We start from the raw sequence: 25,899 nt of genomic DNA, 5'->3' as shown, positions 1-25,899 counted from the left end.
AATGACGAAATATTTTCATATAATATTTCTTAAGTCTGTTTCTTGCAGAGGAATTGAAATGTAAATTACTATCAGCCAAGTCTACTCCTGCCATATTGGCATTATAGTTTAATACTACTTCTGGCTTCTCAACTAATCCTCCTCCTCTAACTGATACAAGTCTCCTAGCGTCATCATGCAAGCTGCTTGCAAATAATACCTTTCTTTTGTCGTACCACTTCAAAACCATTTGTTACCGTCTATACATAGCTGTGTTCTCCTTTTTGTAGCTTCTTGGTTTTTACTTCTACAGGAATTTAACTCGATTTTTTCTAATTGTACCAACGCAATCAGTACGTTTTCTTACTAACATATCTAATAAGTCAACACTAGTATAATAGTTGTCAATATATAGACAGTATTCTTGATTCAATAAACGATGGATTAGTTCTAACACAATTCGTGACGAGATTGGCTCATTAGTATAGTGCGATTCTCCATATATTGTACTTGCACCAGTATATATGACAAAATTATAGACATATCCACTTGCGCTTTCACAGAGGGCGAACGTTTTGATCCCAAAATCTCCGCCGTTTAGATGGTATGTGTTGTTTCCAGAATTCTATTAGTTCGTCAGTAAAAAATGCTTCAAAAATCTCCAGTATATTATCTTTTGAAAGAGGAATTTGATCCCCAGAATTTCCTGTGAAATTTGATCCCCAGAGGTCGTGCAATACCTGCTGAAGTCCGTGGTACATCAAATGACGTAGGTTCTGAAGTTGCCCCATCATCTGAAGCGTCGTCTTCACTATCATCTTCGTGATCCCAATCGCTGCTATTCTCTTCTTCTTCAAAACTCTAATCCAATTCATTTTTGATATCTACATAAATATTTACAAAAAAATAAAATGAAACATAGCAGTCATATATGATAGGTGAGAGATACCAGTCATCAGTAATACAGTAGGTGAGGCTGGATAAGTGGAAAATTTCTCCAACTTCCAAACCGTTAGAGGTGTTACAAAAGTTGTTAGAGGACTTTGAAAAGACGTACAATGTTCTACTTTGTCAAACAAAACGTATTTACACAGTTTGTTCCGTGACAGAACAGTAACATGAACAAGATAACCAAAAGCATTCGTTTGTGCCTTGTTTTGTTGTGAATACACTCTCTATGAATATTTTGGTTTGATGAAGCAGAAGATTGTACGGCCTGGTAAAGCAATGTAACAATTTTTGGAAAATCTCTAACGGTTTGGAAGTTACAGAGAATGTGTGCTTATACAGGCATGAGAATTGTTCTGAAAACAAACTTATTATAAACTCAGTTGTATCTAGGGATCTATTCTAGTTCTGATACTATATAGAATATGCGCACTAATCCAACTACGAGGTGCTATATTCAAGGGGCAGAAAGATGTGTCAATTGTCACCTTGATAAACTGATTTGATTATAGTAAAGGATACTGTCTTACTATTAATACTAGCAAATCTGTTATTAGATTTAGTGATAATGTTGAGTCTCATTCGAATCTTATAATCGAGGAGTCAGTAACACATCTTCTGCAGTCTGCTTATTCTTTGTCTTCATCAATGGTTCCGTTCTCAGCCCCTGGCCTCCATTTTCTAAATGTAAGTATAACCCTGACGTCCTGTCCGTTTTGTTCTTCCTTGCTTTCGGCCTTTCCTTAAGTCTCATACCTTGCATTCACTTATTTAGCAGTAGCTTTGGTAGTTTTTCCTCCTTAATCATTACCACATATCCTGCCTATTGCAATATCTGGATCTTGATGGATTGTGCACACATAGGCTCCTTGTAGAAGCTATATAATTCCTGGTTATATCTTTTTCTCTATATATTATTCTCATAAATTAGGCCTACAATCCTTTTCATGATTTCCTTTTGAAGTCGTCTATGCTGTTTTGCTAATTTCTGAGATAGCGTCCAAGTCTCACAGCCATGTATCATTATAGGTCTTAAAATTATTTTATAGATACGCAACTTTGTGTCCCTTGTATATCCTCAGCTTTGATAGATAGTAGTTGCATAGTGAGATTGCATAGAGAGCTTGGGTAGCCAACAAAATTCTTCCTTTTTCTCCAGCCTGACTGCCATCTCTCACTGTCTGCATCATTATTTTCCTTTCTTCTATATTTTGTTCTCAATGTCATCAGTTTCACCACTTCCTTTGGACCAATTCCTTTGGAAATTCCCTTTGGAATAGGTTGTGCAGCTTATTGACCAAATTGATCCCCTCCTTGTTTTATAACATCCGAGGGAACGTTGTTAATCCCCGGCATCTTTCTGAGCTTTAGCGTCTTAATGCTATACCTTATTTGACCTACAAGCGGTGTGATTGGGGGTTCATTGAAGGGTTCTTCTTCTCGTTGCTGCTATTGCTGATTACATTCAATATTTTCCATGTTAGAAGGGTTTTAAAGTATGCGCTTGGATCTCAAACACAAGCGTCTCGAAAATACAAATTCTAGAATTTTTTTTTTGTTGAAACATCTCCACCACTTGGCCCAAATTTTCATTGATGAAGTACTACGTAACATTTTGCCTACATGTAAACGATTCCGACTTTACGATCCCAAAATTAAAATATCAAAAGGTTTTTACACTTTTAATATTTTTATACTAATTTTTATATACAATATGTACTTTTGTATATGCAGTTCTTATAAGTTTATTTAGATTTAGAATTTAGCTGATTTAATAAGAGAATTTAACAGAAAAATATAAGCATTAATATGCAATAGAATATAGTAAAGAATCTGAGTATAGTAGGCAACCTCATTTACTTACGTGACATGTCACGTTTAGCGTTACCCTTGAAACAGCCATAAATTTAAAAAACAATTTAAAAATATGTATGTAGATATCTATGTTTTTAAATACGTTAAATAACTACAAGAAGCCAATAAAAGTATTTAAAACATTTCCTTTAATTGATTATGCGTTATGAATAAAACGAATAAGTAACCAGACATAAAACTTATCGGCATATTTTTTAAAATAACTGATTAATTGGTAATATTTATAGTTCATTACAACACTTTTTATAGCTCATTTGGTATTGTAAGAATTGAACCTTGAATAATTTGAAAATTAAATTTTGCAACACACAAGTAAAATTATTCTTTTTCTTGTTAATGTTTTATAAAATATATTTCCCGATGATTCACTCATTCATTGTAATTTTAATTTAATAGAAACAACAATGCAGTTTTGGTGATCAATTTGTGAATCTAAATATAACTCCTCAACTAAAACATTACTGATCACCAATAAGTTGTATAAAAATTTTGGCATGTTTTGCAGCTATGGCCAATGATCTACTACAGTTTAACTTTGATTGTAAACCCTGGCTAAAAGAGTTAAAAAGTTTAACCATTGCTTTGCGTTTGGTAACTTTAAGACTGGTACAAGTCGGACTGCATTCTTTGATTTCCTTGTGAATTTAGAAAATATGCGCAGATGTTTAGTGATCTCCACCAAAAGTAACAAATGATGATGCGCTTACTGCGTTATTAAAGGCGTTAATGTAGTCCGTTTTGACGCAGATGCAATTATTTAGATAAGTATAATTTAGTAACTATAAGAGGATCTGGTTTTAACTTCATTAAGTTAGGCCACTGTGCAATTGGATATCACTAATATAGTATTTAGAGCTTTGGATGAAGATGATATCAAGTTGCTGGTCATGTTATACCCTTCTAGGACCCTTGAAGTACGTAATGCAGGATTATGGAACTTTTATTACAATATTTGTGTAACAAATTCCAAGTTATTCGTGTTAATAATGTTTTGTCAACATCCATGCAGCTGCGATTTCGGGTGCTTCCGGACAGTATTTTTGGTCCTATCTTGTTCTCTTTATATACTTGTGTCTTATTTAACTGTGTGAGGTATGCGGGTTATTAGTTGTTCATTATAATCAATCATTGGTGATTCCACGACTGTATAGCTACCATCAATTTTTGGCACTGGTTATAAGAACCAGTGCCACAGAACCCATTTTTCATATGAATACTATAAATGTATGAAATCACACTTATGTTATTATTATGCAAGTTAGGCTTGCGGTGTCTATCATCTTAGTTTGCATGGCTTGTTATAGTATTCACAATGGGTGAAATTCTTCCTGGTTTGGTGGCGATTATTGTCATATCTCTTGCTCTATTCTTCTTGGTCATCCATAACAATTGGCATATTTAACAGATTATGCGCAGTCTAAAATATAACGAAGAATATCTGTGAACAACAGGAAAATCTTCAAAATTGTTTGTAAAGTTGAATTCATTATCATTTGTTGGTACGTTTGGTTTTTTTCGGAAATAATATTTAAGCTGCTGCTGCAAAAATTTATTTACATTTTCAGTATTGCTGTAGTAGTTGTATGCTCATTTATTCAGTTCTTTATACAAAAACATTTAGAACAATTAATTTTTTTTCCAACAATTCCAACTATTTTGGTTCGAAGGCTACAAACCGCAAGTTTTAAAACCATTAGTTTAGATTTAAGCTCACTAATAGCTTCTTTTCAAGTGCGTTTTTTAACTTACAGCATAGTTTTTTTAAGAAGATGCGCTTTTTAAGAATTTCAGTTTTTAAGTAGTTTCAAACTGCTTAATAACTTGCTTAATTTAAAAGCACAAAAGTTTAATAGATAGAAACAAAAAAAATGCGTCTCCATTGTAAACATAAACAGAGATCTCCAAAATCAAAAATAGTTGTTAGACTTAAGATAGTGTTCTATAACAGTAAATCATTTTCTGGTTTTGCCATTGCAGCAGAAGGTGACATCTTCTGAAGCACGAGTTGTTTATAATGGATGAACTAGATACACTTTTTTAAAGGATTCTTTAAAGGAGTCTTTATTATCCACAAAATACTTCACTGATGTTTGAAGGTCGATCTTTCAATTAGAAAAAAATTCGCAACTTTCCAAAATTTATTAAACAAAGTTTCAAATAAATTTCTGATATAGCTCGAATTTTAGAAAAATGAATACCTCATCCAAACTGTATCTTGGTATTTAATACTTTTTAGTAACTGCTTTTTTTAGTTCTTCATTGTTGACATCAATAAATGCTTTTTGGAGACAATCTTCAGTGGAGTCTCTTAAATAGACTGATATCGATTTATCTTGCGTCATCTAATGCATCAAAAAACATTGTTTTGATAAGAATAAAGTTAGAAGTGTGCTGTTTATGAAACGTTTACCAAAACAGAATGTTTCATCCTATATATATATATAAAAACTTGTTTTTTATTGCGACATAAACAAGTAATGTTATTTACCTGCCGATACACTCATAGTCTTAGCTCATTAATTTTCATTAGGAATAATTAATCTTGAAGTAACACCATTATAACACATTATACGATTTTTCTTTTAATAATAGAATTACATTCATTATTTATGATTCATGTTAAGGTCATTGTCTTTCATAAGAATAATTCATTCAAGATTATGTTATATTTATCATTTCAATAATAATTTTTGTAGGATTCTAATACATTTGATTAATGACTTAAAAAATTAATTAAAATGGAATAAACACATAAATATTATTTGTTTATGTACTTTGATGAAGTTATTGTTGTTATACAGTGTGTCCGTAAAGCAGCGGATATAGGTGATGGAAAACGGTGAATGGAATTCCTTGAAACGGGTCTAAAGAATTAAATTTTTTGCAATTTTTTGATGTAGATTATCATCGATATTCTTTTTAAATGGCAAACTCTAATTTTTTTACGGATTTTTTTCTGAAAGAGATAATCCACATGGTACAAAGAAAGCTAACGAATTAAGGTCGGTAATTCTCTCTTGCAAGCCCTTGTTTTTTCCTTTTATGTTGCCGCTATTATCATAACCCTATTCCCTGCAATCGCTAATATTGAGATTGTGATCACTCAATATTTGTAAAATAGCTTCTGTGAGACCTGCATCATTTGTTTCATCAATTTCCAAAACTATGAAGAAATATTTTTTAATCGTTACGCCATCCTCGGTTATGTCATTGTACCTTAATGTTAGGAAGAGTTGCTCTTTATGGCTTAATCAGGAGTACACTCAGCTATGATTGCAAAATGTTTTGAATTCTTTACTTGGCATAATATTGTGGATGTAATTTGCGATGCCATTAATTCTATCAATTCATTTTCAACTCTCCTTTCATTGCTAATTTGGCATGCTCTTTCATGATAGAGTCAAATCTTGCCAATAATAGTTTATTTGAGGTAAATAATTTATCAGAAGATCCCCTGAAAGCCAAATTATTTTCAGCTAAATATAATGTAATCTGCATCAATCGTTGAAGCACATTTTCCATCGTAAACTTTCCTTAGAAATTAATTTTTTTGTTTCTTTGTCTATAGTTAATCCAGAATCAAATGACTGTCCCTTGATCCTGATGGCCTCTTGACCCTGGCGCCCTAGGCGATCGTCCACACCGGTTCCACCCTAAAGCCACCACTGATTGGGCTACCCAAAACCCACATTGGGCAAAAAAGTCGCACACGCAATATCCGTAAAAGATCAATGTGTGGTCAAAATAGTACTTTATTGAGGAAACCTTAACTGGAGAGAGATGTTTAGACTTTTTCAAAACAATATCCTAATGCTAATCAAACTCAATTCCAACGGCAGTTATTCCAACAAGATGGCGCGCCACCACACTTCAACAAGCTTTACTAGAACACTTTTTGACACTTAAGAAATTGTTTAAAATAATTGTTTACCATAGTTATTCATAGCTACTGCTATTTTTATCATGTCAACAAATTTGAAGTAGTTAAACTATAAATAGATCTCGAAATATCCATAAACTGTTTATAATGATTTTATCGCCTATATCCGCTACTTTACGGACACACTGTATTTATACAAATAATCAACAAAGATTGTATGGCGCTATGTAAGTAGTAAACACTATCAAATATTTGTTATCGACAATAAATACGGAAACCGATTAAATCTATTGCGGAGATATTTTGAATATGACTTCGACATCACAATTTGTGGTAGGGGAAGCGAGTTTGGAGGTTAAAGAATTCAGTAGTTATCCTAACGATCAGCTGTTCTCTTCGCGGAAACATGTTGTGCTAAATCGATTTAAAAAGAATATCTATTTATGAAACGTACTTAAATCTATTGCTGCCGTGGAAGGTTATAAGTTCATAGTTCATGTTGATTGAATCGGTTTTGTGTGACCCTGAATTAACATTAAAACACTCAGGTAACGAAAACTTACACAATGGATACGACTAAAAAGTACGATAATCCAAGTCCTGAATCCAAGGCCAATATCTTGTCTAAAACATTCTTTTGGTAAGTTAACTTGTTCACTTAAAAATGTATTTGTATGTATACAAAATAATATATACAAGTGTATTGAATACATGTAATTTTTTAATTTAATTAACATAAATTTATGGAGATAGTATTTTTTTTAAATATCTATCACTAAGAATTTTATCCAGACAGGAAATAAATTTAAATAAATATATTGTTATGCACTCAGGTCAATGCCCATTGATATTATAATGAATCATAATGGTTATATTGTAAGTATACATAGTAAGAAAGAGTATGAATAATTTTACAACTTAAAATTAAAGATAATTGATGTCATTCTTTGTTTATCTTTAAGCTAAAAAGGTTTGCTTCGTTATCTCTTTGTAAAAACATTGTATTTATTTTATGCATTCTTTTTATTTAAAATATTTTGCAACGTTTATAGCCAGACTATAATAGGTTGTTAGTTGTATCCTTGACATGCTAATCTTTACAGAATTATTAATACTTTATTTACATAATCGCTTGGATAAGATAAATCTTTTTATCCCACTATGTGAGTCACGTCGTGATGGCTTGTGAACACTGGGATTTTGTTGTATAATATCAATATTATTGAAATATATTTTTTTATAAAAGGTACTTTCCTGAACTCCAAATATTTAAATTGCTATACTTAATTTAAACAATGATGTATCAAATATTACATAATAATTTGAAAAATTGAAAGAGAATTTTAAAATTGTTATCACCAACGTTGCCAAAATTATAGATTATCCCGATATATGGATGCCGGCCATATATCGGGATAATCTATAGATAATCTATTAGAATTGTAAAATAAAGCAAAAAGCTCATAAATATCAGTAAATTGAGTCGTACATTGGTATATCTTAGATATCTTACATTGGTACATCGGTAGACTATCTTCTATATCTACCGATAAATCCGTAGGGTTGGCAATGCTGGTCATAACAACAAACTAAAAACATAAGTGAAGTTAGCTAACAACTGCACTTATTGTAGGTTATGGTATTTTAATTTATTGTTAAACACACACATAAATCATTGAAATTCTTATTTTAATTATAAATGAGTCAACTTGACCTATTTGTGTAAATATATTAATGTAAAATCAATCAAAATTTAATAATAAAGTCGATAGATGGTGCTACTTTTGTTATCGAGTTATCTAGTACTCTATAAAAGATACAGATATTGAATGAAAATGTCCGGGATATATTCGGGTTCAGGCAATAAATTTTAATTTGAAATGGTTTACTATTTGTGGTTGTCCACAATTTAACTCGTTTTTTTATGGTACTGATAGCTATAATTTTTAAAACGTTTAATGAGCACTGTAATCGCAAAATATGCATAGCTTAAACAAAATATGTAGGTTTTCATGAATGAAAAGACAGCAGCGATAATATAACATCAGTTCTTGAATGAACTCAACTTTATGCTTGAATTAACTGTGTCTCAATAATAAAATTTCATGTTTTAATGTCATTTTAACACAATTTTTGATTATCGATTACGGTTGGTTTTTTGCTACTTTAGAGTACTTTGCTGATTTGTATTATTCTGCAACTCTTGACTTGTTATTCTGTTATTATGATGTAGTGCGTTGTTCTAAATTTCTGGCCTATTCTGGAGGATGCTGCTATTATGGAGTACTTCACAAATATGGGGTATTCTGCTAATTTAGAATCTCTCTTCTATTCTCGAGTGTTCTATTAGGGAGTAGTCTTCTTATATGTAACTATTCTGTTTAGAGGTTTTTTAGAGTTCTTTTCTACTGTAAAGTTCTCTCCAACTAAGCACTTTGCTAGTATAATGCACGATGATAATTTCGAAGTACAAACTCAGCTACTTAAGTTTGTTGGAGGTTTTTGTTGTGTTGAAGTATTCTACTACCGCTAGATATATCGTCACTTTGATCTACTCCATTAATTTGCTCCCGTTATAAAGTACTCTACTAACTCTGTGTTCCCTGCTATTCAGAAATATTCTGCCAATTTGAAGTTAATAGCCACTATGAAGTTCTCTCTTATTTGAAGGTAGACCTACTCCGAAATGATTTTCTACTATTGTGCATTCTCCTATTCTGGAATCCAATCTGATACGTTGGGCTACTAAATATTACATTGCTACTTTAAAATTCTCTGTCACACTGATTAATGATGATTTTGAAATAAATGGTATTGATGACAAATAAAATAGACTTTGAAGTGCTCCTCTACTGTGCATTTCGCCTCACGCTCTGTAATAACCTGCTACTCTGGAAATCTCTCCCTCTCTAGAATACTCCGCTTATTTAGAGAAATTTGCTAATTTGGTGTTCTGTACAACACTGTCATCATTACATTACTCAGAGGTAATCCGCTAAACGATTATATTCTGGTGTTCTCTTCAAATCCGGAATTCTCTTGTACTCCAAAATACTCTGAAGTAATCTGTTATGAACTAATTTTTGTGGCTAACATTTTTGAATAAGTCACATTTTTATATAATACAGGATTGTACGAGTGTTAGAACACGCACCAAAGAACCGCAGCGAGTTTTAGAACAGAAAATTTCAAATATTCAATGAAATGATCAGCATCCAAGTCCGGCCTGAGAGAAAAATACAATAACAAGATCTTGTCTGCATTTAATTTCGGGTTATTTGCCTGAAATCATTTAAATCCGCAAACAATACGATGTTTCTATCCATGCTGATCATTCAAAAGTTTGTTGCCCCCACAGATACTAAATAAGGAGTCTTTCCAGTAAATCTATCCTTACATCTATTATGCTCATAGCATTAAACATTGATTCACAATGTAATAATCTTCGACCTGTATAATCTTCTGTTGCAAATACCTTCAACAGGTATATTAGTGACACAGTCATCATTCATTTTATCCCAGTTTTTGGTCCTGCTAATCAGGAATATGGCGAGTTACAAATATGAATTTATCCATATCATTTCAGCTTGAAATTTATCGTCAATAACAACTTTTTCAAATGTGACGAATCAGCTTTAAATAACTGTGTATACTGCGATCAGAGGACTTATATAACTCATCCTCTCATGTTACAATTGTATATCCAAAGCTTTTTAAATCTAAGTATTAACTGTTAGTACTAAAACGATTAATGTTGAACTACATTACAACAAAATATTCTATTTGTGTGTATGTTAACGCATTGATGGAGTTTTCGAAACAAGGTGCATGAGTTATGTGCTCTATTCAATGATGATTGTACGATATACCGATACCATGTGTAAATGAACGTAAGTTAGACTGTACTCGTGTAGGTCATGGTTCACAAGAAAGACTCATAAACATGAGACAGTACAGACCCTTTACGTTTAACATTGCTGCCTTTTCGCAAGAATTAAACTTCGATGTTGCTGGGTGACTGTTATCGTTCTGTTATCAGAACGGTGATTTCAAGATGGATTCTTAGCAATGTAAGCTATGTACGTCAAATATGGATAACTTGTAGCTTTTGTAACTTCGTGCGACTTAACTATTGCTATTTCATTTACCGATGTTTGAGTAGGACTGATCGTGCATAGATTCAGTAAACCTACAACCTAGCACGGTATGAATTGTTTTCATGCTACCGCATACCAACTTCTTCTTTGTTGTCGCATAATAAATTTGATTAATAATAGATAAGATAGTAACACAAGAAAATATGTATAAACAATGTTATAACAAATGAAACTCCAAAGAAACATAAAGCATAAAAAGACACTAGTAGTAGCTATATTGATGATGCCTCAAATCTCCAATTGGCTATGAAGGAAGTTATTACAGCAATAGGTCTTATATTAACAATGTTCTTTCGGAGAGTATTACTATGAATGATTTTAATTTGTTTTCTAGTTTTATGGTGAGAGAACATTTAGAGCATTTGCACTGCTTTTGTTTACTTTTCAAACCTCTTATTTGGACGTCCCATTAGTTGTTATTGGAAAACATAACATCTTTTAATTTCTGTGTCAATTCTATACCTTGATAAAATTATTCGAAACATCTCGCTCTCAATTTGTTTCTTTTGGCAATTTCTATCCAGCATACATGATATACTATCTTCTCATAGCAACATGATAGGTCGGGTGTGCAGCGCAGCCTGTGCTCATGCTTTATTACGAAAACGTCCTACTTTCTTGCAATTAAAATGAAAGGGAAGATCGCATAATGATATAAGTGGATAGTTGTGCTCATAAATTCAAAAGATGATCGCGCAACAGATGCGTTGGTGAAGTGATCGGTATGTGTGAAATTGTTTTTCAATCCTTTGATCAACATTCAATACGTTTATTTGATTCTATATATAATTTTGTGTGAGAATCCTTACAGCAGTACTGCAAGATTCTCATATTTGGGTTATACTTAATATCCATAGAGATCTAACAAATGAAACAACGTAAACCTGTAACTATTACCAGTAAAATCTATGGAATGACAGCTAAAAATATTATGTGGGCAATTTTGAGAGCAATGTTGAGAGTTATCTTATTGAAGACCTAATATAAATAATCTAACACATAATAATTTATGCCTGAGAGAATGTTTGAGATATAATGAATTATGCAGAGATATTAGAAATAGATATTAGGAATTATTAAAATGAAGTGTCATAGTTAAAGTTATAAAAGAAAAAAAAAACATTATTTGCATATACAATTTTTACTATTAATTCTAATCCATCATTTTTGAAAATGTTTTATCTTATTTTTAAGTCTGCTGATAGTAAAGCATTCATTTCTCTAAAATCATTTCTAACTTCGCTCTTTCTAGAATCTACAGTTTTGTAAATAAAATTGTTTAATGCTTTCGTAAACTTAAAATTTAAAAAAAAATTGTATTCTGTTTATTTTATTAAGCCTCTATTAAATAAGATAAAAGTCAATAAATTTCTGGTTTAGAAAAAATCAATCCAAATCTTCAGTAAATAAAACTCGACTTTGATGATGAATAGGTATTTCAAAATCATTAGGTGGAGTTTTTGATCGCAGAAACTGTTGGCTACACGGTCGGATTAGTATGTTTTACAAATGATTTAATTGACTTTGACTTTTTTGTCTTAATGAGTAGTCAAGAATTGTTTTGATGTATTTCAACTGTCCCGATTTCACTTAACTATGATGTAAGTAAATTTAGAGGTTGTTTTTTTCTGGTTAATAACTTCGTTGTTTTTTAGTAATTGCCTTAGAAGAAACAATAAAGTTTCGAAATATGGCAAGTAATAATTTAGTTACTTTTTTGGTCTGATTGCCGCACCCAGTAATCCTTCCGTGTATTTCAAAATGTCAACAACAAAATTGGCAAGTCTTGAAAATTCTCGCGATTTTATCATTCTTTAACTTGTACTATTGCATTTTTGAACGATTACGAAAGTTGTAACCATAACGTGTTAAATGTAAATGAATACGAACGCACGTGTGTAAACAAGAATGTTTCGAGATAAGATAGATTCATTTTGTATGCAAATTGCTGTTACATTTCTTGCCTACACTCAAAAAAGAGCGATTACATTTTTTAAGAATGCACTTATTTTAATTTTAATTCATTGGAAAGAATTGCATGTGAACAAAAGGAAATTACAAACTCGATAAGAACTTCGTGTTTTGATAACGTTTATTTCAATTATCTGATCAATTTAAAGAATGTTTTAAATATTATCTACGAAATTTTCACGTCATTTCTAAAATATTTACTTAACTTTTTCATGAGTTGTAAAATATTTGATAAATCATCCAAAAATAAAACGTCATTCAAAAAAATTATTTTGGCACCTACTATTATTGTAATCAACATTAAATTTTGATTGTTTCTATTAATGAGTTTTTAGATCCTAATCAATTATTATTTTTTTAGTTGGACATTTCCTCTATTTTACTACAGTTATAAAAATGATCTCGAAATTAAAAATCTTTATAACACACAATCTCAGGATCAATCAGAACCATTGGGCAACTTATTGGAAAGGTTACTATATTAATTTTATAAAAAAAAACGTTATTGATTAAATTTCATTCTTAGAAATTGGAATAAAGAATTAATTAAGGCAAAGAAAACACATAAAAAACCATCATTAGGAATGGCAATCGTAAAGACATTTTATAAGTCGTATATGCTTTGTGGAGTTGCTCATCTTATCATCGCAGCAGCACTTCGGTTTGTTACACATTTATTTATTTAATTAATATATAGAATACAATAAATCATTTTTTGTTATAGCATATTTCAACCAGTTGTCTTAGCTGAATTTATAAGATACTTCGACATTGACAGCCCTTATACTAAATCTGAAGGCTGGTGTTTTGCTATTGCTGTTGTTTTTATGTCCTTTTTAAATACAATCTTAATACATAATGTTGTCGTTTATAGTCATAGAATTGGGATGTGGTGTCGAATAGCTACTTGTTCCTTAATGTATCGAAAAGTAAGCTTTCTTTTTTTATATCTGAATTGCTTGGCCAAACTTCACCAACGAGATGTGTTGAACACAACTGTAAAAAAAGTTCTTATAAACATGTGCCTAGAAATGATTTCTTAAAAAGTGAAAACAACAAGAATAGATTTCACATAGGTTATTTAGGATTTTTCTATGGTTAGACGTTACAGTAAATGTTCAGAATGTGGTCTTCCGCAGCAATTTATTTTGGCATTGTCGAACTCGTTTAAGAATTCCCGGGCTACACGAAAACTATGACTGATTCGGTCGCGCAATTCTTCTAAAGTATGAAATGAGTACACAAATTGTTTTAGGTGTCCCATAAAAAAATCTATCGGAGTACAATCTAGAGAATTGGATCTCTGCCAATCCAAGAATTCGGAAAAATATAATTTAAGTACTCCCTAGCAACAAGGCTGAAATTTGGTGAAGCACCAAGCATTTGGTGAGTCATGCATTAAAATAAGTCACGACCTGTTTCCAACGGAACGTCATCCAATAAGGTAGGTAAATCATTTCCAAAAAATGTCCGTAATTTTGCCCATATAATCTGTCTGGTAAACATATTGGTCCTATTAAATATTCGCCAACAATACCAGCCCAGATGTTATATTGAAATGTTGATGTTGATTTTCTAATCGCGTGAGGATGTTCTGCATGTTTTTCTTTTTTTTTTTCTTTCTTTGTTGCTGCTGGACTGAGGTCTTTGATGAACCTTAATATTGCGCAAAAGTATTGTTCCTTTATATTAGTAGGTGCAAGGCAAACCTTTGCGAAAATTTTATGTCTTAGGCGACCACTGGCGACGCAGTCACACAGAATATATTCAGCAGTCTCTGACTTCTTGTTGCAATGTCGACAAGTTTGAAACTGAGCTTGTCCAATGTTGAAGAAATGTAGTTATCATACTCTTCGCCTGTTTCCTGGTAGTCCTTTCCCGCGGAACACTACCTTTGTATAGCCGAAAGTGTTAATCACCTGTTTTAAGTGGCTTTTTTGTAGTACACAGCCAAGTTGCGGTCCAATAAAGAACGTCCTCTCTGCCGCTTTGGCCAGCTTCTGCGCGTTTTCATTACCCACGCGAACCATGCCAGATGGTCGAGTAATATCCATTACTTCCTGATCTGCATCTGCATCAGGACAGGTTTTTGGAGACAAGAAAATCTGTGCTTCTTGGTCAAGTTATACTCCGTTAGGGCCTTCTTATAGAGATTCTATGTATGTTCGAGTTTGGAATGTCTGACTTTATATAGTCTTCTAACCATGACTCGCTGTTGTTCAAGGTTCTTATTCCACATTGAATCGTACTCTTTTGTGTTTTATTGGACAACTTGATTCATATGCCTGACCTATATATAACGTCATTTAATTGAATAGAAGCTATTTCAAGATCCTCTCTGATTTCAATATTAGTTTTGATTTCTTCAACCTTTGCTGATGTGTCTACAATAAGAACAGCAATCAGTGAGTGAGATGATTTTGAATTTTATCGTTTTTGTTGTATCTGTTACAACGACAAAGCGAATGTGCTTGTGATTCCGTAAAGTGATTTCACGGGATACATGCTAGTTTCCGATTTGCGAACTGAGTCGAGGAGTAGCCAAACTTATGTTTAGCACCTCTTGTCGGCTTTTTGTTATCTCTGTTGAGGATATCTAAATTTGTACTTAGAAAGTATTAGTCTCACCCCTTTTGTTTGTGTTTGAGCTGCTCTATGCATCCCATTAATGGTCATTATGAAAATTCAGAGCAAATGGTAACAGTAATTTGGCTTGACGGTTTTATGCCGAAACATTTCCGAATCGAAGATATTCAACTAAAGGGAGTTTTGCGGCAATCCATTAACGTCTTCGTGAAACAGGATATTTTAAACGGAAGGCAGTACAATACAGATCAAAAGTGCATACGTTATATTAGGGAGCACGTTATAATAAAATATCATTTTTAAGAAGTTTAATACCGAGTTTTTTCTTTATTTTCATCGTAGACATTCAGCAACGGTCAAATCAACTCAAACAAATTCGTAATGGATGGGCTTTCTTGCTAGGGAGTTAAGTAATATTTTTTCGCTTGCTAATCGCTAGATTAGTAGAGGTGGGCCAAGTGCGTGGCCACCACGTTCTCCAGATTACACTCCGATAGATTTGCTGTCATGGGGCCATCTAAAGTAACTTGTGTACACTACACCATTCATACTTTAGAAGAACTGGGCGATCGAATTAGTCTAATCAGAAATTCTTGAGTAAGTTCGACAATCAATGGTTCGATAATGCATTACTGCCAACAGAGGACATTTTGAGCACTACTCTGTCTAACCACAACAAAATCGTAAATAAATGTGAAATTTTTTCTTGTTGATTTATAAAAATTGTTATCGATTAATCACAATTTTGGAATTAGCGTAACTTTTTAAGGAAACATATCTAGACACATGTTTATAAGAACTTTTTACAGTTTTGGTCTATACATCACGTTGATGATGTTTGGACAAGCAATTCTGATAAAAAAAAATAAAGTTAACAATTTTTTTTAAATTACGTAGCTATTAAAATTAAATAAAACGTCTTTGGGTAAAACTGCTGCTGGTCAGATTGTAAATTTAATGTCCAACGACGTCCAAAGATTTGATTTAGCTGCCGGGTTTTTACATTACATTTGGATAATGCCAATACAAGCTATTATTGCGGCTTCTGTTATGTATAACAGTGTGGGTTATTCTGCTTTAATTGGACTTGCAGCGTTATTTATACAATCGTTAGTACTTCAAGGTAATAATAAAAAATAAGTAGAATCGCAAAAATAACAATTACATTTTAAGGTTATTTGTCGAAACTTCAAGGAAAATTGCGATCAAAAATAGCAACAAGAACAGATGCAAGGGTAAAATTAATGTCTGAAATTACATCTGGTATACAAGTCATAAAAATGTATGCCTGGGAGAAGCCATTTGATAAAATGGTTCAGCTATGTCGAAAGTAAGAAATAATATTCAAAACATGTTTTTAATTAAAAATTGATATCTTATAATATAGGTTAGAAATAAAAGCCTTAACTACAACTTCTTACATAAGAGGAATAACTGTGGCCTTGATGGTATTTACGGAACGTTTCGCTTTATACTTAACATTGATAATCTACGTACTTATGGGTAATCCCTTAAACAGTGATAAAGTGTTTTCACTTTCCCAATTTTTTAATATAATACAACTTTATATGTCGATATTTTTTCCAATGGGAATAGTTATGTTAGCAGAGTCCAAAGTCTCAATACGTCGAATACAAGAGTTCCTGTTACTCGAAGAAGTACAACAATCATTAACTTATACCGACAAATCGTTTCCAGAATCTAAAGGAAGTATAAAAATAAAAAATGTTAAAGCGAGTTGGATTCCAAACCCTATAATCGATACTTTATCAAATATAACGTTAAATATTAAGCCAGGAAGTTTAACGGCTATCGTTGGAACTGTTGGCTCTGGAAAAACATCTCTTCTTCAACTTTTACTTAAAGAACTTTCTCCGGGGAATGGAACTTTAGAAATAAACGGCGAAATATCTTACGCTTCCCAAGAACCTTGGTTGTTCAGTTCAAACGTAAAAAATAATATCTTATTTGGACAAAAATTTATACAAAGTACTTACACTAAAGTTGTTCGAGCTTGTGCTTTATTAGTTGATTTTGATCAACTTCCTCAAGGCGATAAAACTTTAATAGGCGAAAGAGGAGCTTCTTTAAGCGGCGGACAAAGAGCTCGAATTAATTTAGCACGTGCCGTTTATCGACAAGCTGATATTTACCTTTTGGACGATCCATTATCGGCTGTTGACGCCCAAGTCGCTAACAAATTATTTAAAGAGTGCATTTGCGATTATCTTAAAAATAAAACTAGGATTTTGGTAACCCATCAATTGCAATTCTTAAAACACGTCGATCAAATTATTGTGATGAATAATGTAATGTAATTAATTTGGTTTTAATTTTTTTTGTAATAAATTTATAATTATAGGGCCAAATTGAGAGGGTTGGCACTTTTAAGGAATTATCCGAGAATGAATTAGCTTATTTAAGACAGGACACTAATGATGATGTATTAAATCAAACTCCTCATAAAGAAGTTGGTGTTAGAAAAAGATTGATTTCAGGTAGATCTGAATCTGTAAGTATTCAATAAAAAAGATTAATAAAATAATAAAACTATGTGTTATTTAAAGAGTACAACAGAGCAAGATGAAAACGATAACGAAGAACCCCAAGAGACCCAAGAATTAGTAGAAAAAGGCGCAATCTCGTCGTCATTGTACAAAAAATATTTTAAAGCTGGAGCTCCAGTAATAGCCTTAATATTTTTTGCTATTTTAGTCATAATATCACAAGCATTTGTAAATGCTGGTGATTTATGGTTAACTCATTGGTAAGAAAAAAAATTATCTTAAATTTCACTTACATTTTTTATCTTACTCAAATTCTTATTTTCATTCATTTCCAGGACAAACACCGTCGAATCTCATAGATTAACAGCAAATAAAGCAACAAATGATTCTTTGTTGGAAGAAGATTCAACAAATTCTACTTTAGAAGTTCCATTAATTCCAGAAACCAATATCTCGTCATCTAACGTTTCATTCATACAATCATTTATACAACCGGCAAATTCCCCAGATCATATAGACAACGAATACTATATATTATTCTACACTTTTTTTATCGCAATGTCCATAATATTAACTACAACAAGATCTTTATTGTTTTTTAAAATATGTATGCGAGCATCAAAAAGGCTACACGACTGGATGTTTTCAAATCTTCTCCAAGCCACCATGAGATTTTTTGATACAAATCCGTCCGGAAGAATTTTGAATAGATTTTCAAAAGATATGGGAGCAATTGATGAAACTTTGCCTAGAGCTATGCTGGATGCTATTCAAATATTTATGGTGATGTCTGGAATATTAATAATGGTTTGGATTTTTGTTCCTTGGGTGGTTGTACCTAGTGTTCTATTGGGTTCCCTTTTCTTGTTCCTGCGTATAGTTTATTTAAGAACAGCTCAAGATTTAAAGAGATTGGAAGGAACTAGTAAGTATTATTTTTTAGATTGTGGTAAATACAATTTTCTTTAAATAAGTGATGGAAAATAATTTTAATTTGATAATCTATATTCTATAATTGCTAGAAAATTTAGAGAACATCAAATTTTTACTATCTTTGATCATGATGGATAAGGTACTCCATTTTGCTCAGAATTAAGATGTTGTCTAGGCGTTAGAAAATTCACTTTACTAATGAAAAATAAAGTACACCTCAATTTTGAGGGCGATCAATTTCGTTTTCCATTATCTTCTGTACTTAAGTTAATGATCCCATGAATTAAGATGTAGTTGATAAGCCTAAACTGAATTGTAACAGTATTAGATGATGTTTCTGTTCAATGCTTGAAAAGTTTCAATAATGTTGAAGGTAATAAACTTAAAATACAGTGATATATTTAACTTATTAAGTTAAGCAGAACAGAAATCAAGATCGATATTGAGAACCAAAATGTACATAAATTTTCCAAATTAATAAAATTCATAATAACTGAAACTAGACAGAAAGAACTGGAGGTTTATCAAACAACTGTATTAGTAGATTTATAAAACTAAATCCTTCATAATTAAGTCCAAATATTATGGGTCTTTGTAATAATGCTTAAGGTTTTAAGTTAAAAGTATTATTGTGTACTTTCTCAATCAGCTATTGGTGAGGAAAAGAGATTAGGTATTTAATAGTCAAAAGTAGTAAAATTGTAGTAAAATCAAGTCATTAACTTTACCTATACTCAGAAATTATCTCAAACTCCAAAATTTAAATAGCACTGAGGAATGTGTTGGACAATGTAGATGGACAAGACCAGATGGACAATGTAGATGTGATATTTACAGATACATTAGGTAGATTTAGTGCATAATTATGCATAGACGATATGAAGGCAAAATATAATTGACAATCACAGAAAAGATTGTAAAATCACTGGATATTTAACATAGATAAAGCCTAACATGCAAAAACGTTTCTTAACAATATTATCAATACTTAGACAAAACTTACTTAAAAGACAGTAGAAAGGTATAACGCATTATTAGTCGTAGATTTAAAAGTCACTATCAATGTGATTTCAAAAACAACGTATTGCTTATCGTTTTTACATGAAAGATAATGACAAATTTTTGTAATCATTTCATATTTGTTATTTTAAATCAACTTATCAAACACGAGGGATATCCGGTTCCAAAGGTATGTTTGTGCGGCACACCGTCTACGTCACTACGAACAGGTTGGAACTTGCAAGCACTTTAGTGCGCATATGTACTGCATAGCAGGTGCAACAGGTGTAGTCACAGCCGTACAATGTTAATTCCGATCGAAACATACTCCAAGTTTTTTGAAAACGACAATCATTGGCAAACTCTCGAAAAACTACACCAAGTCATTCGACAGAAACGAAGAGGAAAGGAATCAGGTTGTTGTATGATAATGCAAGACCGCACACCTCAAATCAGACAAAGACCTGGCTTTACATACAGAATTGGGTTTTCAAGTTTTTTTCAAGTTCTTGTCCATACGCCCTATAGTCCATACCTGACAGTTCATTTGTTTGCTAATTATTTAGGACAATGGAAATCGTTCTATACTCCATTAGTAATCCCCAATCGTCAATTATTGAAATTCAATAAAACTATTCTTACGTGGTAGCTTTTTTTTAAATTTGTGTTGAAAAGTAATCTCTTAATCTATTCAACAGAATAATCTTTTCATATCCATGCCTGTTTTTTAGAATGTTTTGAACTGTCTGAATAAATAATATCACAAAGTAACCAAAAATCTTCTAAATCTTCTTAAAGTGTGTAAAACTAGTAATGGAGATAATTTATAATATTCATAAAGGAATTCTACTCATAGGATTTCTTTGAAAAAAACTTCTAACTTTTAACTCGTCTAAGGCGTTTTTTTCATGATGACCACCTTATATCGTATTCTCAAAGTTAGTGGTTTTCTTGTATTTTCATCTTTGCTTTTTAAATCCTGAACATAATTTTCATTATTTGTTCTGTTCTTATTTGAAACCTTGATATATTCGTGCGTAAAATAAGTTTTTCCTATTTGTGTCTTCAATTATAGCGTGATTGCGTGGTTGTATGCAATGATTGCGACACGTATTCCTTTTTTTATGGCATTTATAACTTATGGTTTGAGTTCAAGGTCGGTTTTCTCGTTTTTTCCATGTGATTCGCAGTTATCATCTTTTCCTTTGTCCTTGTGGCATCATTTCAAATACATTTTGTAAATGTGCTTATTTTATGATATCCGTGCTATCTCTGTTGCTTGTTATTATTATTATTATATACTTTATTTCAGATTTCGTTGTTCATGAACTAACTTTATCAATCATCGCCCATGATTCTGAGTCGTACACAATATAAGTGTGCATAGTGTTTATTTGATAATAGACACAATTTGGTTTATTTGTCCTATATTTCACTTCTTCCTCTTTTCTATTGTTAATAAGTATTCAATTTAATTACATTCGTTATCCTGTTTTTTTCTTGAGCTATGAATATTTCTAGTGATTTTAGTACTTGTTTTGCGTTATTCTTCAGTAATGTCACAACTTTCGTTTTCATTGTTCTCTTCTTCTCTCTCCGGTTCCTTACCTTTTTCTTCCTGTTTTAGAACGTAGTTTTGTAATAGTATTCCAAAACTTTTAGAAGTCGAGAAACTTAATTTATGACACGTCTAAGATACACATCTATGATGTGCGTTGGATTTTCACTCTTGCTATGACATCACCTGACAAATCTAGAAAATATATGAACGTATAATTTTTGAATACCAGGATGTTGTCGATTGAGTTATGCACACGCAGCATCTTCGTACATGTTACTCGTGCTTTTGGAAGAAGAAGAAATACACGGGAAGAGACGCAGCCCTTCGGCTAAGTTTTCGAAATATCTGTCGGTGTTGGACTCTGGGGGGCATGCTTACCGCATTTACTGGAGTAGAAATTAAAAAATACTGTGTTAGTATCACTTAGGCGAGGATGGACTTAGAGCTAACCTAAGGTACCTACTCTATGATAGGGTTAACGAAGGAAAACAAATTCCAAACTGCTGAATAAAGTAACTTCTGTTCATCTGATATTATAAACATTGCACATAATGCGACAGACATTTTCTTCTTTTGTATATAAAATTCTTAAATAAATTCAAAATATGTAAGTGTGTTTTGTTAATTATTACGTATAAAATTAACATTTTCACTTTTGTTTCTGGATGAGATGATGGATTTTTTCTTTTTGTTGTCTAAAATTTCATCTTGAATATCTGTAGATTGAATCAGTTGAAGTTATTTGACACTTCTCTTATGTCTGGTTGGTCTATTAGAGTGTTTTAGTTAGTATTGGTTGTCCTTATGTACTAAATCTTGCTTATATGTACATAAATACTTATAAATTTGGCTCTTTCAGAGACCAAACATATTAGTGGTCTCTTGTTTATAATAATAATAGACTATAATATAAATTCAATAAAAAGCAATACTTTTTCTGGTCTCTTTTATTCTCTAAATAAGACAATAAATTTATTTGAATTTATATTATATAAAAAATAAGTGGTCAACATGGATCAAACTCCCTCATCTAATAATAATAGACTACTTTATACTTCGTAAACATCTGATCTAATTTGTTTAACGACATAGACAAAAGTCAGAAGTTGCTCGTTGAAGCTCACTTTATCTACTTTGTAACTGATACAGTTCAATCCACAAAACGAATTTGTTTTTGGCGTCCAATTGTCAGATGGACAATTCGTCGGTGGCGAGAATAAATTCCTTTCCAAAATCTCGGCATGCATACATTGTTTAATAGTTCTTTACAGTATTGGACGGAAGATTCATAATTTGAACCTTGATTTTTACATTTTTTCATTTTTTGTCATAGAAGCTGTGAATGGTTTCGTGATTTTAGTTACCTAATAAGATTATGATAAAACTCTAATAATCTTGAAAAAAAATTGATTTCTGTTCTGGTTTTGTATTGGGGTTCCTATTGGACACTACGTGGCCAAAATATTTTCTTTTGTTTAATTGCATTTCTCAAATTAAACTTTGAAGTTATTTGATTTTAGTGGTTGAAACAGTTTTTTAATTTTTGGATGTCGAGATACACAAGTATCTTCAAGTAATCCACTTAACACTACATCAGTTTTCTCTTTGTCTTCAGAGACAATTTCTATCTGACGATAAACTGATGATAGATGAAAAATAATTCACTCTTTCTTATTTATGACGTACATTATATTAGACACTAAAATCTACCACCGGTGTCCGTGGGTGTTGGTGTAATGATTGATTTGGTTCTTGTTGATGTTCTTTCCATTGTATTTGATCTCTGTGCTGTTATAGAGATTGGTTAAAGATTGTTTCCTGTTTGGGCTATTACTTGACATTATAAAGAAATCACTGAATTGTGTGTTACAATTTGCGATATGTACCGCAAAAACTTCTGCTCTTTCTAAGATCCTTGTTTCCTTACTATATTTCTCTTGCCTAATAAGTGTATATAGAACCACGTGTTTTGATATGACGAGAAATATATAAAACTCCTACAATAGTAGTGGCCGCTATGCAAAGTCTTTGAAGTCGGTGCAGAAAATTCACCACAGAAAACAAGAATAAGTTGATTGTTATAAAGATCGCACCTTTTCAGCAACTAACCTTAGAATACCGTCAATTTAACGATTGGATAAACAAGCGTACTGATACAGGTATTGACACCTATCACATTTTGGTGATCCGTAAATCTTTGAAATCTTCAATTGTTTGTGAGTGGAGTACCATAAGTCGCGAGTATCCCATCAGTGACTAAATCATGTTCCGCTGCAATCCAGTTTAATGAGCATTCTATAACATAGCAGCCAAGCAAAGCAGCTGAGTAGAAAAGCTAAGCAACGGCAGACTTGCGAGTAGGCAGAAAAAATGTTACAGTCACTGTGAAAATACCTACATATGACTTAGGAGTGGCATTATAGAGCAACTGTTTAGTGATTGCACTGCTATACCTAGCTAAATATGATACTAATATACCGATCTACTTGGTACCAATGATAAAAGTTTATATCTTAATCCTGAGCAAGATGTTCCCCGCCTTTCATAATATTTTATAATCTCGCATTTCTATCATATCCATTAATCGTAAGAGTTATTTTATAATGGTGATTGAAGCTGGGATAAATCTTACTCAATACGAAGAGATAATCCATCATCCCTAATATTAGAGGATTATCATTACTAGATAGAAAATGGAATACTTCTCATTCTATCTATATTTATGATACATCAAAAGATAAATCAATGTTATTTTTATAGGTAGGGCACCTGTTTTTTCCCACGTATCAGCTTCTTTATCTGGGATAACTACAATAAGATCATCTAAAGCACAATATATGGTAGCAAAAGAATTTGATACTCTTCAAAATGGACATACAAACGCTTCATACCTTCACATTGTAACAATGCAAGCATTCGGTTTTTATCTAGATTTAATTTGTACCGTTTTCTTGGGAGTATTAGCTTTTCAGTTTCTCATTATGGATGATGGTAAGCTAATTTCTTTCAATTTTCTCCGTTTGGTTCTCTACATTATTTGATATTAGGAAAAACCCCACCGGGAAATGTTGGTCTGGTAATTTCCCAATCAATGATTCTTGTTGGTATGTTACAATATGGAATGCGTCAAACTGCTGAGGTCGCGTCTCAAATGACCAGCGTTGAAAGAGTCGTTCAATATACAAATATTGAGAAGGAAGGTCCGTTTGAATCTCCACCAACTAAAAAACCTGAATCAGCTTGGCCAAAAAAAGGGGAAGTTCGATTTGAAAATCTTTACCTGAAGTATTGTGTCGATGAAGAACCAGTTTTGAAAAATTTAAATATAAATATTCAACCAGGCGAAAAAGTATGTTATAAAAATTTGTATTAAAGACAAATAATTAACTTTTTATTTTAGATTGGAATTGTTGGACGCACAGGAGCTGGTAAATCTTCACTGATAAGTGCCTTATTTCGAATAGCTCCATTTGATGGTCATCTTTTTATTGATGACGTAGATACCAAAGAAATAGGTTTACATGATTTAAGAACGAAAATATCGATAATTCCACAAGAACCGGTCCTATTTTCAGCTACTGTGAGACATAATTTAGATCCATTTGATAAATCTGACGAAGCAGCACTTTGGAAAGCTCTTGAAAATGTATTTTAGTTATTTTTTTTGTTTGTGATAAAAATGTATTGTTTTTTAATGTTTGCTAGGTGGAATTAAAGGATGGGGTTGAAACATTAGAACAGCAAGTAACAGAAGGTGGTACAAATTTTAGCGTTGGACAACGACAATTAATTTGTTTAGCAAGAGCGATTATCAAAAATAATAAAATTCTTGTGTTAGATGAAGCAACAGCAAATGTTGATCCACAGTAATTACAAAATGTTGTTATAATTATAAATCAATTTTGCTGGTATATTTCTTTCATTTTAGAACCGATGCTTTAATTCAAGAAACAATCAAACAAAACTTTAAAGACTGCACTGTCTTAACAATAGCCCATCGTTTGAATACAATAATGGATTCTGATCGTGTTTTAGTAATGGATAATGGAGAGGCTGTCGAATTTGACTCCCCTCATTTATTGTTAGAGAAGGATGGGAATTTCAGCGCCATGGTCGAAGCAACTGGTAAAACCATGGAGAACAAACTCAGAAAAATTGCCAAAGATGCGTACTTATTAAAAAAAAGCTCAGGTAGTATTATGGAAGAAATTCCATTGGAAAATGGTCACGTTAAGTCTATCATTGAAAATAATACGGAAAATGAGAACGAACACAAAGATTGAAATGGTACAAAAAATACATTGAAGACAGATCTGATTTAATAAATTTAAATTGGTTGTTTTTTTATACTTAATTATTTATATGTTTAAATATTTATAAGTAAATTGTAACAGATTATACTACATTTCTTGTTTTGTATTTAAATGTTCTGTATTTGATTTAAATAAAAATATTTTTAAATAAAAGTATAGGCAACTAAATTAACTTCCCTCATTTGATATA

General features: G+C 31.9%; 1 protein-coding gene across 3 annotated transcripts; it reads left to right on the top strand.

Moving 5' to 3' along the window:
• The first annotated feature begins 6,976 nt into the window (after positions 1–6,976).
• On the top strand, positions 6,977–25,862 carry LOC111413141 (ATP-binding cassette sub-family C member 4-like). 3 transcript variants are annotated; one of them, XM_071197374.1, is made up of 16 exons: positions 12,247–12,440; positions 12,495–12,532; positions 13,172–13,282; positions 13,337–13,471; positions 13,535–13,739; positions 16,294–16,519; positions 16,570–16,726; positions 16,784–17,705; positions 17,759–17,908; positions 17,964–18,163; positions 18,239–18,828; positions 24,157–24,387; positions 24,444–24,745; positions 24,797–25,042; positions 25,102–25,262; positions 25,325–25,862. In XM_071197374.1, the coding sequence occupies exons 4-16, from the start codon at positions 13,395–13,397 to the stop codon at positions 25,677–25,679; spliced, it is 3,822 nt and encodes a 1,273-aa protein (XP_071053475.1). In that variant the 5' UTR covers positions 12,247–12,440; positions 12,495–12,532; positions 13,172–13,282; positions 13,337–13,394; the 3' UTR covers positions 25,680–25,862. The 3 variants fall into 3 exon arrangements, with proteins under 3 accessions (XP_022899785.2, XP_071053475.1, XP_071053476.1); XM_023044017.2 differs by lacking the exons at positions 12,247–12,440; positions 12,495–12,532 and adding an exon at positions 6,977–7,322; XM_071197375.1 differs by lacking the exons at positions 12,247–12,440; positions 12,495–12,532 and adding an exon at positions 12,539–12,618.
• The last annotated feature ends 37 nt before the right edge of the window (positions 25,863–25,899 follow it).

This window comes from Onthophagus taurus, chromosome 1 (genome assembly GCF_036711975.1).
Source record: "Onthophagus taurus isolate NC chromosome 1, IU_Otau_3.0, whole genome shotgun sequence".
NCBI classification, from domain to species: domain Eukaryota; kingdom Metazoa; phylum Arthropoda; class Insecta; order Coleoptera; family Scarabaeidae; genus Onthophagus; species Onthophagus taurus.
The sequence above is the reverse complement of the archived record's forward strand: the minus strand, read 5'-3'. Positions and strand labels throughout refer to the sequence as shown.

Coding starts and splice junctions, on each gene's coding strand:
- LOC111413141 (XM_023044017.2), top strand. CDS start 7,249: ATGGATACGACTAAAAAGTACGATAATCCAAGTCCTGAATCCAAGGCC. Junction 18,164..18,238: donor GATTTATGGTTAACTCATTG/GTAAGAAAAAAA, acceptor ATTCATTTCCAG/GACAAACACCGTCGAATCTC. Junction 25,043..25,101: donor TTTGGAAAGCTCTTGAAAAT/GTATTTTAGTTA, acceptor AATGTTTGCTAG/GTGGAATTAAAGGATGGGGT.